This window comes from Myotis lucifugus, unplaced genomic scaffold (genome assembly GCF_000147115.1).
Source record: "Myotis lucifugus unplaced genomic scaffold, Myoluc2.0 scaffold_124, whole genome shotgun sequence".
In the NCBI taxonomy this organism is placed as follows: domain Eukaryota; kingdom Metazoa; phylum Chordata; class Mammalia; order Chiroptera; family Vespertilionidae; genus Myotis; species Myotis lucifugus.
The window spans coordinates 620,352-640,894 of record NW_005871172.1 but is presented as its reverse complement, the minus strand read 5'-3'; the positions used below and the strand labels follow the sequence as shown (position 1 = coordinate 640,894).

At 44.1% G+C, this 20,543-nt stretch overlaps 1 protein-coding gene across 4 annotated transcripts; it reads right to left on the bottom strand.

Annotated features, from left to right (window-relative positions):
- Positions 1 to 2,063: 2,063 nt before the first annotated feature.
- Positions 2,064 to 19,667, bottom strand: E2F8 (E2F transcription factor 8). Of its 4 annotated transcripts, XM_023758164.1 has the most exons (14): positions 19,458 to 19,667; positions 18,412 to 18,528; positions 18,024 to 18,151; positions 15,661 to 15,939; positions 15,133 to 15,289; positions 13,151 to 13,465; positions 12,809 to 12,970; positions 10,987 to 11,124; positions 9,147 to 9,350; positions 8,746 to 8,833; positions 7,968 to 8,499; positions 4,290 to 4,422; positions 3,181 to 3,575; positions 2,064 to 2,803 (listed from the first exon to the last, which is right to left on the bottom strand). In XM_023758164.1, the coding sequence occupies exons 3-14, from the start codon at positions 18,036 to 18,038 to the stop codon at positions 2,621 to 2,623; spliced, it is 2,601 nt and encodes an 866-aa protein (XP_023613932.1). In that variant the 5' UTR covers positions 18,039 to 18,151; positions 18,412 to 18,528; positions 19,458 to 19,667; the 3' UTR covers positions 2,064 to 2,620. The 4 variants fall into 4 exon arrangements, with proteins under 4 accessions (XP_023613932.1, XP_006093854.1, XP_023613933.1 ...); XM_006093792.3 differs by lacking the exon at positions 18,412 to 18,528 and having other exon boundaries at positions 19,446 to 19,667; XM_023758165.1 differs by lacking the exon at positions 18,412 to 18,528.
- Between the last annotated feature and the right edge of the window lie 876 nt (positions 19,668 to 20,543).

Sequence of the window (20,543 nt, the reverse complement as noted above, 5' to 3'; positions counted from 1 at the left end):
TTTTTTTCTGGTTGTTGGCTGCAGGCTGCCCTCAGCTCAGAGGCTGCATACAGTTCCTTGCTATGTTGGGTTCCACAACATGGCTACTTGGATTCCTCAAAGCCAGCAAGGGAGAGACTCCAGCAATACAGGCACTACAATCTTATGGAAGCACATAATTGTGTGCATGTAATCGTGCCATCCCATCACCTTTACCGTGTCTTTTGGTTAGAAGGGATTCATAGGTCCCACATAGGTCCCACATATACTGTAGGGGAGAGGGTTGCACAGCGACATGAATACCAGGAGGTGGGTATTGGAGCAAACCCATGAATCTGTCAGAGTGGCAGAACTGAGTGGGATAATCCCCAGAGCTGCTGTGGAGTCTAACATACCTCTTTCTGTGCATCTGGTTTCCCTAAATGTCAATCCTGGGGAGGTATTTCATGTGGAAAACTGATGAGGGGGGCAAACAACACCCAGGCCTCCAATCGCTCCAGCTCAGCTATAGGGGAGGGGAGGGATGTAAACAGCTTCTAGCTGGTGTTTCCCTCAAAGTTGTCTGGGCACAGTTGAATCTCATAGCCTCCACTGAACTATATCTTTTGTCTGTATTTACCATTTGGTAATTTTTTTTGTTTTTATTGCATGAAAATTCTTTCATTTATTCACACGTATATATTGTCTCCCTCAACTATACAGGGGTGGGCAAAAATAGGTTTACAGTTGTGAGTACACGAAAGTTTATTTTTATTTTTTCAATAAATCTTTATTGTTCAGATTATTACAGATGTTCCTCTTTTTTCCCCCCATAGCTCCCCTCCACTCAGTTCCCACCCCATCCCATGCCCTTACCCCCCGCCACTGTCCTCATCCATAGGTATAAGATTTTTGTCCAATCTCTTCCCGCACCCCTCACAGCCCCTGAAAGTTTATTCTTATATTATTGTTATGACAACTGTAAACCTACTTTTGCCTACCCCTTGCATTTTATAAACACACACCTAAAGGCAGGAGCCATTTCTTCTATCAGGAACCATTCACATGTCCTTCAAGTAGTGTAAAAGGCAGAGGCACTTTGGAATAGCTCATATTGGTTATCTAGTTGTATGAAGGAAGAGGGGATAATGTGAAAATCTCTCCCCTTTTAGCTGTATTTGGTTATGTAAAAAAATATATATACATATATATTATACATATAATATATATATATTTGAAAGGGGTGACCTTACAAATGCTCAGATTATCCTGATACAATGCGTTTGGTTTCTACCAGAGTTGCTAGGCTTGCATATGGAGGCAGGCGGGTAATGGATAAAGAGGGCCATAGACATGGTTGAGTGTGACTCTGGACTTATTGCTTTAATTTCTGAGAGCCTCAGTGACCTCACAGTCCTAGCTCATAGAGGGAGTAGTTTTAAAAAATAAATAGCACAGTGCCCAGCATACAGTAAACATGTGGGAAATAGGTATGATGATCCTTAAGACCTGACCTGGGAGGGCACATGTCAATTCTCAAGGTGCAGTTTGTCCCATAACAAAGGAAGGGCAAGGAGATGCACACTCAGCACATTGTAACTCATGTTTTCTCTCGGAGCTCAAGGGATTTAGTGAAGAGCTTTGAGTGTGGAGGAAATCAGAAACTGCTGCTTTCCACTTCCTGGAGCTGGGTCATTTGGAAAGTGTGGTAAGAGGACTGTATTGCAGCCCCTCCTCTGTAGACAGCAGGCCTGGAGTAGATGCTGGTGGTGCCAGGGCAGGGTAGCAAGCACTCCAGATCCCCCTTTCATTTCTAACCTCCTCGGGTAGGAAGGAAAGCACATGAGACTTAGCTTGATGACCTTGACCAAGCAACAGCATCTCCGAAGCCATTTTCACTTCTGTAAAAATGGAGCCAATGGAAGATCAAACGAGAGGCAAAATGTAGGAACATTTGGTAAACTTTGCATTTCTAAGGGAACCCAGGAGGAATGATGCTCCACACCAAGAATTTGCCCTTGAGGTCAGTTAGATAAATTTTCATTTTCTTCCCATAGTGCCCTAATTGGTCAAATGAAAATGCTAAATACATTTCAGAAAAGTTTTAATTTCAACAATTTATGATTAAAAATACATTTATAAATAATTTTTCCATAGACTTGATTGAGGATTGTTGCAGACTTTACAAAAAGACAGACTGCAACAAAAACAGATTAAAGTTACAAAAAATATAGCTATAGTTCTATTTAAAAATACATTATACATCACAGCTTTTTCTTTGTGCAAAGTTTAAGAGAATGCTGTGTTAGGCATGTCACATATTCACTCAAAGGGAAGTAAACTTTAATACAGTTACTTTGCATAATGGTATAGGCACAGGTGAAATAATTCATTCTTTTCCCCTAGAAGTTAATATACCTTAGTTCAACATTTTACTTTTATTTTTTAGGATTAATGATGAATTTAGCTTAATACAAATATATATATATATATATATGTATATATATATATATATATGAATGAAACTAAGTGTTTTTTTGAAATTAAGTAAACCCCCAACGTATTTACAGTATTTTCAGGGAATGTGTTCTCCAAACCAGTCTGAGTACATTTTCTCTATTAAACAACTCTTTAGAAAATTAAATGAAGCCAAATTTGTCAATTAATGGACATCCTCCGTTGACACTTCCAGTTTTCGCTGTGGGACAAGGAGAGTTCCTATGGAGGTTTTATTAGCACCATCAAAATCCATGCAGGGTGAGCCCGTTGATTTCACTGGTCCACCTGGGGTACGGAAGAAACTTTCAGCCACTAATTGTGACCCTTTGGGTGTTACTGGAACAGGCTGATTGGAAAGAGAGGAATGGAAAAAAGAAGTCAAACCCACACCACAGACAGGTATGCTCTAACTCTAGGAGCCTTATGAGACTGGACTAGAAGGCCATGTCACACGTGGGAGCCCAGCATACTTTGAAATCGGCAAGGTAAGCCTGGATGAGTTTTCCATTCTCAGCTATTTTTGTTAAGGCAAGAAAAAAAGCTCACAGTAACGCAATAATATGCATTATTTGCACACTTTTTCCAGGCTTGGAGAGCAGGCAGGCCTTCAGCCTCCTCACTCCCCCATCCTTTCCCTCTCCAAAGAAGAAAAGCAAAAGCAAGTCTGACATTTGGGACTTAATAACCCCAGGGAAAAAATAAGTTAAAGGGAAATACTCTCACCTGCTGTGTCCCCATCATAGCAAGGGACTGTCCATTCGGTTGGTTCTGGCCCAGGCCTGGCGAGTTATATCGGGTGGCCCTTCCTTGCTGAGTGCCTGCATGTTCTGGTACGACACTAACAGCCTCTATTCTTGGGGACATGGGAAGAGTTGCGGGCCCGGAGCTGGCAGACACCTGCACACTGGGGGAGATGAGCCCCAAGTGCTGCAGGGTGAAGTTTACAATGGCTGAGCTTGGGTTCTGGACAGGAATGGGGTGGCTCGAACTGAGAGCCGGGCTGTTCCCTACAGGTATGGCTGCCACGGAAGTTGGTGAGACCATTAGCTTCAAAGGTGTTACATGAAAAGAGGGAAAATTAACAGCAGTGAGTTCAGATGATGTCACTGGAATAACACCTGGGAAGAAAAGGAGGGGAAATATCTTAAAAGCACAGGCATTTGTCCAAGAAGTTTACAAGGCTTAAGTGAACTTGAGACTGACCCATCTATAAAACCCTAATATGCAAATAGACTTAAGGGTGGAACAACCGAACCGGTTGCTATGACATGCGCTGACCACCAAGGGAGGCACACGCAGAACATGGTGGGCATTAGCTGCAGCAGGATGGTGGAGCAGGTGAGCGGGGGTGCCAGACCAAGGTGGGACATTTGTCGCTGTCATCGGGGTGAGCCTCTGGTGGTTATTGAAAATTCTTTGCTCCCACGTGCCGCGGTCTCGCCCGGTGCTTGCACCCGCTGCCGGCCCCGATCGCCCCTGAGGGCTTCTCCACCACTCCCTGCTCCTGAGGGGTGATTGGGGCAGCAGCCACCCCTTGCTTCCACTGATGGTGCCAGCCCTGCTCACACCCACTGCTGGCACCAGCCCCAATTGCTCTGTGCTGCCAGAGGGTGCGGTGCCATCAACACGTGAGAGCAGCAGAGGCAGGAGTGGGGCTGCCAGCAGACAAGGGACGGGGGGCCACAACGGGAGGGGCCGGGCGGGGGTGTGGGAAATGGGCCAAGGCCCGTCCCTGTGCCCACTACAGCCTTGTGGCCCATAGTTCCTTTCAAGGTGCATGAATTCGTGCACTGGGACCCTCATGTTTGAATAAATGCTTGATGTACACTCACCTGCGATCGGGGAGCTGTAGATCCTGTGGTTTGGGGAAAGTGTACCTGAGTTTTCTTTACTAGACAAAAGGGACTCTGCCCCCAGGGATGAGCACTGGGTGAGAGGGATTAGATATCCTGATGGGAACAGTGTCTAGAAAACAAAGAGGAAGGGTTTATTTTAAACACAAATACTGGAAGAAAAATGGCCCTGTGCCTCTTCCAGGACTAATATACCTTGGTGGTTGTCTCATTAGACTGATGTTAACAGTAGGGCTACAGGCAGGACAGCTATACAGCTCCCTGAAGACAATATCCCTCCCTTCCATTCCAACACTTGGCCTGAGTCATACAAACCATGGATATTTTTTTCCACTGATTTTAAAGACTGGAAGGGAGGCAGGGGAAGGAGAGAGAGAGAGAGAGAAACATCGTTGTGAGAGAGACATATTGATTGGTTGCCTCCTGCATGAGCCTTAACAAGGGCTGGGGATCAAACCTGCAACCCAGGTATAGGTCCTTGACCAGGAATCGAACCCGTGACCCTTCAGTGTGCAGGCTGGTGATCTAACCATTGAGCCCACCAGCCAGGGCACAAACCATGTGTTTCTTCAATGCCCTCTGTGGCCTTAAGTGTCATAACGCTACCATTGAGTCTGCTTAGAGTAGGATTCACCCAGCAGATTCCCTTCACACTGACATTCTAATTCCTGCTCTGACTCCTTGGTATGATGTGGTGCTAACTGTGGTAACCACGTTAATGCAGTTAGACACCATAGTGGCACTGTTATGTTATTATGGATTGTTCTTGAATTACATAGAATGGTATTTTCCAAAGAGTATTCTGAGGTACTCTAGTTTCAGGGGATGCAAGCAGGCACTGCTTGAATCATGCTCACATATGTTTGGGAACTGCTGAATTCAACAAAGGAAAATGGTGTTTTAATTAGAGAATTTCTTTAATAGTGCATGCATTGTAAATCTCCAAGGGGGGGCCTCCAGCCTGTAGCATTTCCCAGGCTATCTGGCAACTAAATTTTTGGTAGAATTGGAAGTCAGAGAAAACACATTTTAAGAAATGTTGACTTAGAGAAGGGGGTTGCCAAATCATGGGCCAAAAGCCAGCCTCCTGTCTGTTTTTATAAGTAAAATTGCATCGGAACACAGCCATGCCCATTCATTTATGCATTGTCTGTAGCTGCTTTCCTATTTTCTTTTTACCATGGCAGAGTGGAATAGGTACAACGGAGACATATGGTCTACAAAGTCAAAAATATTTACTATCTTGTCCTTTACAGAATGATGTTTACTGACCTCTGAACAAAGGAATTATACATCTACAGATTTGTTTCTAATACTTTAGGTTCTAATGATTATCAAGAAAACATGCTTATACTATTACAAACTAAAGAGCATGGCACTAGAATTCAAAAACTAAGGTAAAAAAGAACGGATTAATTCACCTGAGAGACTCAACTGTCATGCAGCAAAAGCTTTAGGCAATAACATTACAGACCAATGGAAATGGCCAAAGTGTTAGGCTGTGTGCATCCTCCCCGTGCCTGCTAGATCACTGTACCTGAGCAAACAGAGAAAGCCCAAGAAGCCTGCTTCGGTCTTACCCTGAGCAGGACTGGCAATAGCTAAAAGCAGCTCTTGTAAATGGGTGTGTGTGTGTGTGTGTGTGTCCTTTTATCTTCCTCCAGATCTTCCTTCTGGACATTGTTAAAACAACAGTCTACACTTTGATCTAGCTGTTAATAGGTCCTGTCTTTTCCTTGGGAACCAGTCAGTTCAGAATCCACAATGCTAAAAGTGGACCACAAACTTTAAAATTTAGTTTCTTAGCTGCTTGGCACTGTTCATTCTCTTTACTGGTAGGTTCCTTGAAAGGGATAGAAATTTTTAACCAGTGAAAATAGGGATTTTACAAATCCTCTTTGCTATTTTGCTATTGTTAATCATGCTTTCGTGGTACAAGTTGCTGGTTTAATTCTTTCAAGTCTTTAGCAAAACCTGTAGTACTCCATTAATAGTTATTTTTCAGTTTTCTGCAAACTACATTCATCATAACATCTTTTAGCCTACCATGCCAATTCCCTTTTTGAAAAAAAAAAGAATTATTAAGTGAGCAGGATGAATGAATTTGACATATTTCAACTTGCATGTTATGATCTCATCTAGCTTACATTAGCCCTCTTACCCCCTCTTCCTATTACACATTCTATTTTATTTTCACTGTAGTTCTTATTATTTACTGATATGTTTGTGTTATTTGTATACTGTCTTCTCTCCACCCTCAGAAGTGTAGAATCTTAGTAAATGTTTGCTGAATGAATTAACACACAAATTAATACATTTTCTTTGTTCTGCTCAGTTCATGCTAAAAAGAAATGGTCAAAATGAAGTCACAGAGATGAAAAAAGAAGCAGGGGGACATGGAAAATCTATCCACTGAAAACCCTAATCCTGAATAACTGAGCAACAGGAGACCATTATTAAATTACCCCATTGGCCCGAAGAGATTATGGACATCCCCAAAAAATTCATTCAGGCACAAGCCTTGTTTTTTCTCCCTCGCATGGATATTAAATACAAAATGATACTATACTAAGAGATTTTGAACAGTTACCATGAGGCCATCCTAAGGGAAGACTTGACAAACTCTAAAGCCTCCTTAATAAGTTACAGATAATACCCTTCATCTTGTAAGAATCACATCCCTTTACATATATCATCATGTAATAAATTCACCTAGCCTCACAAAAACTGTGATAGAGCCCTGGGCAAGTACTCAAAAGTAACCATCACCAAAAGAAGGTGCTGGGTTTGGTTTGGTTTGGACCACAGCACAGTGTTTTATACCCAGTAAATGATCGGGAAAAACTGGTGGAACAAATTCGTTATAGATGTGGGAAAACAAGATGTAGAGAAATAAAATAACGCGAGTTAGCAGCAGGGACAGAATGAGAGATTAACTTCTGCTTCCACATTGAGTGGTGCTCATTCTGTGATCATGTCTTTCACATATAATTGTCCTAAGGGAGGAAAATGAGATTATGTATGTAAAAGTGCCTAATCTTTCTGACATCCAATAAATGTTAATTCCTTCTTGAACTAAACTCCACCTAGGGAAAAAATGATCTGGAACATCACAATCCCTAGAAACCAGTGTGTCAAATATACTTACAAGTTAAGATTTTTCTACTTGCACAAAATAGAAATTTTGGTTTACATTTTAGAAAGTAAAAACGGGAACAATTTATCTTCTAGGCAACAGGTGCCAGTTACATGACATCAAACAAACATTAGGCACCGACTCAGAAAGTAGGAGTCACTGGAACCCCACGTATCCATCCATTCATTGGGGGTTACATCTGCTTATAAATTATTTAAGACTCTCATGACAGGTGTTTGCATTCCAGTGTGTGGTGGAGAAATGGACTTAAGGACAACCACCCGTGGTGCTTTAAAAAGACAGCAAATAATCCCTTCCTCCAAAGGCTAAAAATGTCCCTGCCATCGTCCCAGCCAGGGGATTAGCTGTCTGGGGCTTTGTTTGCATTACGGATGCTAAGGAACAGTTCCTTGTCTTCTGAGAGACTGCTCTTTGCTCTGGCAGATTTCACAAGCCACCAAATTCTCCTCTAATCAATTGGGAAGTCCCTAATACTTTGCACATTGCAAGGGTGTACTTACTGCGGAGACATTTTCAAATCCTTTTAGGTTCTCTTTAAATTTCTTTTTGGAACCACTGTCTTCGAGCATGCTTGCCCTCTTTGAGCCTCTCTCTCCAGCAGGTTCTGTGTCTTGGTTCTGTGCACCATGCCTCTCCGGCATGGGCAACAGGCTTCCGGGTCTGATGGAGACATTGGGCTTGGTGGCATCATTGGCTGCTTTCTCAGTGGTGGCATCAGTGCAGTCTTTTGATCTCGTAGCTTCAGAAGAGGGGTTAGGGCAGACTGTCGGGCTCAGGCCTTGGGGCGGTGTCATGGTGTGGGTTTGGGCAGGCTGCAAGTAGATGGCATAGGACGGGCCCGAAGGGGCTTGAGGTAGGATCACGGGCACCGCCGATGATAATGGGCTGGGGAACAGAGGGACCACCCCCAGGGGCTGGATGAGGGGCGGTGCTGGGAGCTCCAGTTCAGCATTCACAGCGGAGTCCAGAGGGGCCACTGGTTTGCAGGGCCCAGATCTCACCAGCTGTGGTTTTGCTTTCTTTCTGGGTTCACTAAAAGACAAGATTTAAAACATGACATAAACACATTTTCTCTAAAATGTTCTACCACTTTAGATTGCCCCAGGTTGAAAGCCTTGCTTTTATGAAACCAGCAGATAGTTTCTGTAATATTTTGCTATGAGTTTCAGAAAAGACTGTCTCTCCAGTTTCCAAGGCTAGTGCCTTTTCTTACATAAAGTAAGTAATCCAATGGTGCAACTAAGTCATTCATCTCACCTACCTTGATTGTCAACCTACCTTGATTGCTCTTCTAACTGCATTTTGCAAATTGCTGCAAGCTGAGCCATTTTACTTGGAAAGGGTGCAGAATTCTGAGAACTCTCAGCTGGTAAAATAGAAAGAAGGGGGGTGGGTATTGGTCGAAGCGAAAGAATAAATGCTCACGCAGATGACAGGTCACTGAAGCCCAAGGAACACAAAAAATGCATCTCCCCCCCAAAGCACACAGCAGTTAAATGAAAAACCCTACAAACTACTTATCCTCTAATAATTAGAGTCTAATTCATGCATAAGTTAAGCTTCAAGGGGGGTTAAGCATATGGATATGGAAACAATTCTCCTACAAGTCCCATAGGGATCTAAAAAAAATCAGATAATAAGGAATTCTGAGCAGAGCCCTGACATGATTGAAAACACACCTTTGCTGGTCTTGATAGGGCTACTTGGAGCAGAATTGATCTTTCTCCGGTCACTTTCTATGCTCTTTACCAGTTTGATAAGAGATGGGTGCCGTGTAAAGTTTGGCTTCCTGTGTGTGGAAAAGAGGTTTTTGGCACAGTTCTCTTTTGAAGGCTGCCTCACTTCCACGTCTGAGGTGGAGAAAGAAATGACGGGGTTCACACCTGAAAGAGAAAAGGGCGGGGTGTTAAAACGTGGGTGACTCTTCCTCTTGGGATGTAAGGTCAAAGCGCAGGTCTAACATGATTTTAGGAATTAAGTGGCAGCAGTTGTAGATCACCAGTCACATGCCAGACACTGTTATGGGCTTTTATCTAAACAAAACCTTGTTTATCCTAATAAATAAATTCTGAGATAAGATTTCATACTTAGCATTTCAAAAACCCATTGTAACTTATAACCAGTGGTGTGCTATGGCATAATTATCAGGGTGTGTTTTTTTCTTATTGATATATAAAGAATTGTGCATCTTATAATCAGTGGTCTTTTATTTTTTTAATCCTCACCCCAGGATATGTTTTTCATTGATTCTAGAGAGGAAGGGAGAGGAAGAGAGAAACATTGATGGGTTGCCTCCCACATGCGCCCCAACTGGGGATTGAACCCACAACCTGGGTATGTGCCCTGACTGGGAATTGAACCCATGACCCTTTGGTGTATGAGAGGATGGCCCAAGCCACTGAGCAACATTGGCCAGAGCATCAGTGGAGTCTTAATCTGATGAAATACGGTGACCCTCACTGCTATGGACTGAATATGTGTGCTCCCCCATCCACCCAATTCATATGTCAAAACGTAATGCTCAATATAATATTAGGAAGCGGGGCCTGTGGGAGGTGCTAAGGTCATGAGGGCAGAGCCTTCTTGAACAGGATTAGAACTCACGGAGCTCCTCTTCCCTCATGTGAGCTTACAATGAAAACTTTGATTTTGGACTTCCAAAACTGTGAGAAACAAATTTCTGTGTTTATAAGCCACTCAGTCCATGGTATTCTGTTATAGCAGCCTGAACACACTAAGTAAGACACTCAACAACTCCACGAGGGAGGTACTTCTCAGGAAATGCATCCCCATTTCAGACCTTAACCAACTGAGGCATGGTCTCTCAGCTGGTGGAATGTGGGCCTGAGATACGAACTCCACCAGGGTGGCCCCAGAGCCTGCACTTCACATCCCTGCGCCAAAGGACCTCTCTCTGAGATTACATCCCACCTCACAGTAACCTCACAAAGGCGCCACGGTTCCCCCATTTTGCAGGTGAGGAAACGCAGCCTTGGAGGAGTAACGTGCCTAAGGCCACACAGCTAATAAGTGGCAGAGCTGATACTGGGCACTAAGTCTCCTTCTGCCTCCACAGCCCATGTTCTTGCCACTTTCTAACACTTCTGTGCGGGAGCTGTGGTGGAATACAGTGTCAGAATCCCAGAGTTGAAACGGAGCCTACGATACTGACCCTGGAACGAATTCATTTAATATTCTCCATGTGGACAGGCTCTGTCATGGTCACTGAGAAGCATAAGAACGAGAGCCATAGTATCTTATGTTTTGTGGTGCTTTCAACTTTTCCAAATCCTTTCCCATACAGATTCTACCTCCTGGGCCCGTGTGGGAGCGGGTTATAAACCTTGGGTTGATGATGGAGCTGGTAGCCAGACCTTCCTTATTGCCCTCATCTTCTCATTTATCCTGTATATGTTCTTCCCATATGGAGTGTGGGTAGGCAGGGGGAGGGAGAACAATCTCTAAATATGTGTTAATTCAAAACAATGAAGCAAGGAATTTAAGAAAACAGATACATACCACTGGGGTTAGGACTGATTTCTGGGCCTGTCCATTTAAAAGCTGGTTTTCGGCCTCTTTCTTCAGTGACATGAACTTTCTTGATGAGATCCAGGCTACTCAGAACATTAGCTATATCATACAACCTCCTAATTTTTGCTGGGGAGAAAAAAATTCATTTACACCACTTAATAAAATAATGAAAGATCAAAGGACTTTGCTTCTTAAGGATTTCATATATTCAAAGAGCCATTCGATCCTAACCGGCAGTGTCAGGCAGAGAAAATATGATTCTTTTAAAGTTAGCCTAGTGATACTGCTTTAGTTAAAACAAAAAAGTAGTTTTAAATATTGAAAAGACTAAGTGACTGCTGGTACTAAATTGTGAAATGACAGAAGCGTGTGTTGAAAAAGGAAAACTGACTGAATGAGATCACCCTGTCAGGAACATGTCACAGCTTTTTTGATAAAAAGTCACCATTACTGGGCCATCTTCTAATGAGGATTCAGAAGAATTTTATGAACAAAAGAAATAAAGCATTAATGATAAATGCATTGCTTCCCTGCTTGTGAGAGTTTATAACAATAGACTGATTTAATATCATAAGTGTGGAAAGTTCCATAGCTCATCAAAATTTGTAAATACTGTCCTTATGTAATACGCAAAGACTAGATTTATTAATTCTACAGATCTTATATATCTGAATGAGTTTTGTGAGAGATAGTCTGCTTTTACCTCCAGCTTGGTAGTACAAAATGATAATTGAGCCCCTTCTTCCTAGCCACGCCAGAGATTCTGAGTTCCCTGGGGAATTCAGCAAATTACACACCTGCAGTTCCTGGAATGGTTTCCAAGACTGTGACTAACCAGGGAAACGGAGAGCTGAAAACTGTCTGGCGACTTAGAAAAGCAGGCAGCTCATTTGTAGTATCAGGACGTGTTTTCTGAAATTGCAGATGTCCCAAGCCAATTGTCAGCATTATTGCCTTTCTCTCTACTTAGTTTTATCTTGATAGAGGCACTATCAACCCACGGATGTTGGAATATACTTTCACGAGACTAGTACAGCTCTTCAGGGATGGGAAGGGGTCTGTGTGACAGCCCCCAGGTGTTCCCATAGCCTCTGCTGTTGCTTGAGGTGGCTCTTCCTCACCATACAGCTGGATCCCCAAAGTGTCCCATGCTCAGGCTCATTCCCTACTTGGTGGTTTGCTAATGCCTCCAGGCGAGATGGGCGTGCAGCACACCCCTCCCTGTCTGGTAAGCACTTTTTTCCACACCCTTTCTGCCTTCATGGAGGTTCCTACAAAGTCTGTTATAGATGTGAGGGTAGAACTCTGTGCCAGGAGTCCAATCTATAATCCTATTCCAACTTTGAGCAAATATTCTGGCCAAAACCACTCTTTCAAACTGGCAAACTGACTGTGCAGCAGGTGACTTCTGGGGACAATTTTAGAAGAGTTATTTGTACTCTGACATATGAGAGACAGTGGAAATAGCAGAGACCTGAGTTCCAGTCCCACTTTAAATTTACTGCTCATTTAAACTTCAGGCAACCACAGATTGTATACTAGTAAAATGCCACAGTGCTACAGTAGCAAATGAGGTAACTTTTAAGAAACTATAAGTCAAAGTGTCAGACAAATAAGAGTAGTTATATGCATATCTTTTGGATCGTACACATTAAAGCAGGATGGCCATGGCTTCTGGGGAGAAGTGAAGATACAAAAGCATAATTAGAGAAGACCTGTTTATATAGCAAACATATTTGGAAATCAGTTTGTAACCGAGATTTTATTGTTTAAGAATAGGTCCAAAAGTCCATGGAGTCATGACACTTACTTTTAAACTTGCTTTTATCCAAATCTTCCACGTGGTCCTCCCCAATTAAAATCTTGGCAGCAGTTTCTAGGCTCACTATCTGAGGCGTTGACACCAGAAACAGCATCACAAACTTCTGGCTCATCACTCTTAAAGACTTGTCTTTGCGGCTGTTTACAGAGGCTTTGAAGAAGGATGAGGATTAGAGAATTAAAAGGCATAAAGGGACAAGTGACTTCTAAAAATACCACCACCTGACCAGACAGTTGACAACTGCAGCATTTTAACGTGAAAGGCAGCAGTAGCTTTAGAGCAGTTTCCTAAGGAACCTTCTCTTAAGACTTTTTGAATATCAGCTCTCACCTGCCCGAAATTCCACTCCAGGGAGTTCGACAAAACACATGTCTGTGTGTCCGTTTTGGTCCGTGTTTGCCTTGGTGACATGATCCTCTATATTGCAACTCTTACTGAAGTCAAACTCTTGTTCATATTCCTTCTTCTTGATCATCATGATCTGCTCGGCGTATTTGTTTTCCTCCCCGACGCTTTTCAAAGTCCCCAGGGTTTTGTTGAGATTATGCCGCCCGTGCCAAGTGTACCTGTTTTTGGCCAGGCGGCTCACCATGTGTAAACTCTCTAGGACATTCACGATATCGTAAATGCGTCGGCGCTCAACATCTACAAAGAATGAGCAGCTGTATGTTACGAGGATCAGATTTTGGAATGTGTACAGAATTGAATAACTTTTTTTCTTCCGTGGTTATTTGTCAGTAGGTTCTGGATGTTACAACTTATTTACACTCAACAAGGGTGAAGATGAGAAAGACATGGCCCTATCTCAAAGGATACAAATTAATTGACATGAATTAGCGGTGCCATTTATTGAGGGTCTATATGTGCCATACGGCTTTAAGAAATTTCTAGTCTAACCGAGTGAGGTAGGTAATATCCTGCACACTTGAATGAGGAGGAAATAGAGGCTCAGGCTGGCTAAGGGGCTCACCCCAGGGCACAAAGCCAGTAAGTGGCAAAATCAAATCTTTAATACTCCAAATCCCACACTTTACAACCTGTTTTTTTCTGTTACCCCCCCCCCCAACACACACACACACACACACACACACACACACACACACACGGTTGTCATGATAGGTATAAGGAGCTGAGATTTCTTACTGTTCCTGGAACCTGACAGATATGCCTGTGCCTGAAGGCCTTGGTGCTGGGCTATTCCTCTGCCTGGAATGCCTCTCCCAGATGTCCTCACGGTTCCCACCTCAGTTCTTTCAAGTCCTTGCTCAGATGTTACCTTGTCAAACTGAGGCCTGACCTGACCACTTACTTTAAAATCGCAAAGCACACCCCTAGCACTCCCGCTCAATCCTTTTATCGTGGTCCACGTTTTCTTATTTCCATAGCATGTATGACCTTCTAACTAACATACGTTATAATTTCTCATTATGTCCTTTGAATAGTGTCTATTGCTCCCACTAGAATGTTGATTCCATGGGAGCAGGCATTTTTCCTTTTTGTTCACTGATGTTATCACAAGTGGCTACAACACTGCCCAGCACATAGTAGGTGATCAATAGATGCCTGCTGAATTACAGAGTACATTCGACATAGCTACAGTGATGTAGGTAAATAGATGACTATCAATGGCATATTCTTAAAATGTGAAGTAAATTAACCTTTATAAACATGTATTAGAAGATCAAAACTTTACGGCGTAATAGCTATATATTAAAATATCCTGCATATCTCTTTAAAGTTTAAGATACTTTCATGATTGAAAAGGTGCTCCAAATTTGCCGTAGACCTCTTCTTAGCTATAACTAGATTTAGTCTTTAAAGAAAGGAGTAAAAGGGGGTAGAGGGACACAGTAATTTTGCCAAACGCTCAGAAAACGCATTGGTCCTCAGAATAGCGTTGAGCAGCAGGGAGCGCTAAAGCCCTGTTCCTCCCCACCCAACCTGCTGCTCATCATAAACTGTGCAGACACCATTCCACAGCCTGGCTTTTCAACCACAGAGCCAAGAGAGAAGTTCCAAGTTGTAGCTGCTTTGAAATAAGTCATAAAACAATGTTGCCTTCCTTTAAAGCTGCAGAGCTTTTGAAATGCAGTCCCAAGCCATCTCCATTGTGATTTTTTGCTTGTTTTAAGACTCACTGACATTGGAAACTGTATGCCTGTATTCCTGAATTAATAGGGCTTTAGAGATTCATAATTCTCTGTGGCCTTCTTTGTGTCACTACAAACACTGTCTAGATGAGCGTGGGTCTGAAGGGGTATGTCCACGAAGTCACTTTATTCACCATTTCAGTGAGCTGTTTGCATACTTACTAAGTTCCTCAGCTACTTCATCAAGACAGATGTCGTTATTCACAGCAGGGTTGGGATAGTTAGGATATCGTGCTAAGAACTTATGACACAATAATCCTAAACTTTTCTCTTTTCGACTTGGTTGGGATTTTTCACATTCGTCTCCTGATAAGTGTTCCTACAAAGGAAGAGGTAAATATGTCTCATTCTGAAATCAAGTTTGACAGATATATTAGGGGCATCTGCATTCTATGACTAACACTGGTACGAGTGCTTTGTTTCAATAGCTGAAAAATTGGGGGCTCAAGGGGAGGGGAAGTATAAGGAGTGGAGCCAGTATAAGCTGTGTGGCAGATCTAAAAGGGAAGCTTTAGCTGCAAGTCAGTCAAAGGTTTAGAATTCCCAGTGCTATAATGGATGGGGTCCAAATCTTTCTGGTGCTTTGAAGGAGCTAATAGTCTGGGGATGGTGATGCATTATATTGCTGGCATTTCTTCAATGGCTACTCTCCTCCTCCCCCCAAATCCCTTCAGTCCTCTGCAAACCTACATGTAAACAATCTTTGGGCTTAGGTAATCCATTTCTGTTGCTGACCAGCCCCCTTTTCTGATCTCTGTTGCGGATCTCGGGGCTCACGGCGCTGATGAGCATTTTCAGGTTGGCTGTTGGTGTCCAGGGTTCTCCCTGGGAGGTTTCCTTGGGCTTGGTGGGCGTGGTTAAAGGGCCAAAGTCGGGCTGGATCTCTGCCAACACTATACTTGCTGCAGTGGATTCTTTCAGAGGTGTTTTCATCTGTCCCTTTTTATGTGGCTCAAAAAAGAGATTTTCCTGGTTTAAAACAATAATTAAATTCACTGTAAAACAGGATTTATCACAGTGGTTCCCAAACTTATTTGGCCTACCGCCCCCTTTCCAGAAAAAATATTACTCAGTGCCCCCTGGAAATTAATTTTTTTTAAATTTTAATAGCAATTAAACAGAAAGATATATGTATTAATGTTTCTACCTTTTTCGTAAAATATAGTAAAGAAAGTGTAAATTAGAAACATTGAAGTTTGAAATTATGAAACTATTTATTGAACTCAGAATAGAAAGGTAATACAAAAAAAGTTAAAACAAATGCACCTGTGGCCATCACCGCCCCCCTGGATCGCTGCAGCGCCCACCAGGGGGCAGTAGCGCCCACTTTGGGAATCACTGATTTATCAGATAGCTTTTGACTTTAGAAATTATACAATAAATAGAATATTGCTACGGGAAAGAGTGCCAAAGGAGGTTGCAGAGTTGATTAGATTAGTAACGATATTGATACCTGTCCATTCTAAAAACTAAAGCTTCCATTTTTTTAAAATTTTGCAACAAAGCATGGATTTAATTTTTTTCATATCTTGTTCCAAGGATTAAAAAAATTCAAAACCTTCGTATTTTTAACTTTTTATGTTGAAATAATTTTAGCTTTAGAGTTAAGTTGCAAAGATAGCATAGAGAGTTCCTATACCTTTCACTCAGCTTCCCCTAACACAAGTGAAATTGTAATAAATAAAGGTTTCTGTTGCAGAAACAATGTCCCATTCATCTGTGTATCCAGCACAATGGCTGCATGCAGTAGGTGCTCAATAAAACACCACTGATGTAGAAGAGTCAGAGAGCCAAGAAGATGAGGGTGAGGGCTAGCATGTGGTCAGACTTGCTGGTAAAAATCCAGTAGGGAGCAAAATCCAGAGTGCCAAAAAGTAGGATTTCTGACCAGAAAAGGCTGCCTTTGAATATCTACCCCCTCACTTTACTGATGGAGAATAAAATTAGTTACTCAAAGTCACAAAGCTACTCTCTGGCAGTGGGGGAACTGCTACTGAGACATAAGAGGGTAAATTGACAGCAATTCAGAAATAAGACTAATGGAGACCATGTTTCTTCTACTTTTAGACACTGGGGACCTCACACATCCTTCCAATCTATTTTTAAAGAAAATGCTTGGAATGGCAATAAGCGAAAGAATAGAGAGACACACTAATTCCTCAGTGACTTTAGAAACAAAGATTAATGGGACTATTTTGTATGCCTGTGACTCCTTAGGATTTATCAAGTGCTTTTCCGGTTGTATTTTCACCAAATCCTATAGTCCCATTCTGCAGAAGAGGACAGCCAGGCTTAAAGAAGTCACACCCGACATGAACCCTCAATCCAACTATGGCAGTCTTACAGTCTTACATAAAGCCATGTAAGGGATCCAATGGGAAACCCTTCTGAGCATGTGTACAGAGAGGTGCTCACCCAGGAAGGGATTTTTCTAAAGGCTACTGTCCTTAGCCTCAGGCTATCAAAGTAACCGCCAAAACCGCCATTTTCTCAGTTGACTAATATATAAAACTTTTAGGAAATTTGCACATTTCTTTTTTTGTTAACTTAACACCAGTCAAGACACTCCCGCTGACAATTCTTTTGCAATTTTACAAAAAATGTTTTTTTCTCTCAGAGTGTTTGCAGACCCTATAGTTAAAGAAGCTGGTGATGTAGTAAAAAATTATCTTAAAATAATATATAACATATCTTACTTAAATAATATAATAAATAAAATATCTTAGAAGAGGTCCAAACTTAAATCATGTCAAATGACCTTTCTGAATTCCTTTCGTTCAAAAATTCTCAGAAATATCATAATAAACCTAACAAATTTTACTATTCTTAAAAATAACTTTTCTCTCTGCTTATCTTTTTGAAACTTAAGATTATTTTAACTCTGGGCAACTGTCTCCCTCTTCAAAAATTAAATTTCCCTTCCGTATGGATTTTTACAGAAGCCAACTAAAAGAGGATGTAGAATTATTAAGATATTGGATATTAAAAAGTTATGAGTTAAATCAGGATAATTTCTTTAAAACAAAGGATAAATACTGAAGTTAAAAAGGTACCTTTTCGTTCTCCATCCTGTAAATTTCTCATACTTTTAGAGTCTCTTAAAAAATCAAAAATCTGAAGTTCCTCCAAATATCCTGATGGTTCAAGTGGTCCAAACAATTTGATTAAAAAGTTTAATATCCTTAAAGAAAAAAGGAAATAGCAAAATTAGAGAAAAATAAAAGCAGGAGATCCACTGAAAATTCCTTCACGGACACCATAGGCTACTGAAACAAAGACTAACGAAAACTGACAATCTGCATTTACATTTTATTCCAGACCAGAGATAGCCCCCTTGGCCAGGGAACTACATCAAACGCCAGTAAATTCTTCCAGCAAACAGATCCGCTGTAATGGAACTTCAAACCACCCACAGAATTTCCAGTGACAGCCCTCTCTCACCTTTAGAGAAGTCAGGCCGCTCTCGGAAGCCCTCCGAACGGACTGGAGCAAGCTCAGGCACCCACCTAGCCACAGGTCAGGGCTGAGACTCAGCTCGCGAGCCCAGGTTCCGCTGAACTGACACGACCCCAAGAATCTGGTTAAAAGTCTGAATTTCGATGCTAGTATTTCTCCCCTCACACTCTCCCTCTCTCTCTCTCTCTCTCTCTCTCTCTCTCTCTCTCTCTCTCTCTCTCACACACACACACACACACACACACACACACACACACACGCATAGGCTCAGCAGTAAAGTCTTGTAAAAGAGCTTGATAGGCAACTGCCAAATTCAGTTCTTAAGCTCCAAACACACTCTGGGCATTTAAAGAACGCCTTATGATTCAGGTTTTTATAAAGATTTTCCTAAAGATGCAAAGCGCTATGTACTAGCTATTCGGAGGGCCAGTTCGCGCCACGATGTTGAACCCCACCCTGGAGGACTGCCCTTGCTCAGTAAGGTAACCAGGTACAGTCCCGCTGGCGCCACACGCTTCGCACGCAGCGCTCTTTCCCCTCCACCAGGTCAATTGCCCCCTCCCCCCCAGGCCCGGTTCGCGCGCCGCCCGCGGGAAGTTTCCGGACAGCATCCTCGCGGTTTCCAGGGCAACGGTTGCCGACCACTCAGAGGAGCCACCCGCGGGCCTGTGGATTGGTTGGAGGTGCCCAGGGGGCGGGCCCCGGACCTTCCGCCCTCGATTTAAAAAATTTGGCGCGGAAAAGCCGGGACTGTGGGCCGGGCCCCGCCCCTTTAGCAGCGCGGGGGTTAGAGCGGGGGGCAAAACCCGCCCCCCGGGAAACCTCGGGACCCCGGCCCTTCCCCCTTGGGTTCGGCCCCCTTCCCCTTTTGGGGGGGGACCCCAGTTCCTTCCCTCCCGGGGGCCCCCCGGGGGAAGAGAAAAGGGGGAAAAAGGCCGCCGGTTGCCGGGAACCCTTTCCCAGGGGCGCTCTCCCCGTGCCCGGCCGCCGGGCGCTGCTCCCCTCGGCGTCCCGCTGACCTGTCAGTTCACCTCACGGTTGGAGCGGGCGGAATCTGAGCGGGGACTCCTCGGCACCTCTTCCCCACTCAGGCTCCAGAGCCCCGCGAGTCGGGCCGTCAGTCGGTCCTTGTGCCGCGCCGAGGTGGGTTGCCAGAAGGCAACGCCGGAACCGGGACTGGCAGGCCGGCGGGAGAGCAGAGGTAGCGTGACCGTCCAGGAGCAGTCAAGCCCCCGATTTGAAATTAACCCGCTCCCCGCGCGAGCCCATCCCGCGGCAGGGCGGGCCGCTCCCCTCCCCCACGCCCACTCTTCCCGGCCCCGGACATCGCGCGCCAATCCGAGCCTCCAGATCCGAACCGGCCGCGAATCACCGTCCAGGCGCCGCCCTCCGGTCCCGCCTCTACGACGGTGTTGGGGGAAAAGTTCAGCAACTTTTTTTTCCTTTTAATTTGCAAGCACCCCCTCCCCTGACTCAGAGGTGGGGAATGAAGTTTGGCCCTGCAGGGGCCATCGGACGGGGACGCGCGCGCTCTGCGATGCCCTGCCCAGCCCCAGATCCATTCCCCTACCTCCGGACCCCAGGCGGGACCATTCCCCCTGCCATCCCTGGCATGCATTATTGTGCCGTTCGCCATCTGCCCCATGCCCCGAGAAGAAATTGGTGTGTGGAGGGAGAGGCTTGGCCAACGGGGGCCAAACTCGATGGGCGCGGGGTGTTGGCCGAGCCGTGAGAGCTCAGGTGTGTGAAGAGGAGGGTTAGGGTTGAACCCCCGCCAGGCTTGCTGGGCGTCCGCCGTTCCCGCTCCTGGTCTCCCACCCGCTCCTCCCTTTCCCCTCCCCGTCGTCTTCCCTCTTTTCCCTGTTTCCCAGCCTCGGGAAACTTCAACATGAAATATTATATAGTTCCAGATTGATAGTAGGACTGGGAGACGCTGTAGTCCCACACGCTTCGTTTTGCAGACGGGGAAACCGGAGCCCGGCGGCAGCGCGCCTTGCCTGCGCCCTAGTTGTTCTGCTCCTGTTATTTGCCCTAAAACGTTTCCCCTTTTGTGGGGATCTGCGTTGGAGTTCCGGGACCGCTCGTATTGCCCAACCACACCTAGGTCAGGGCGCCCG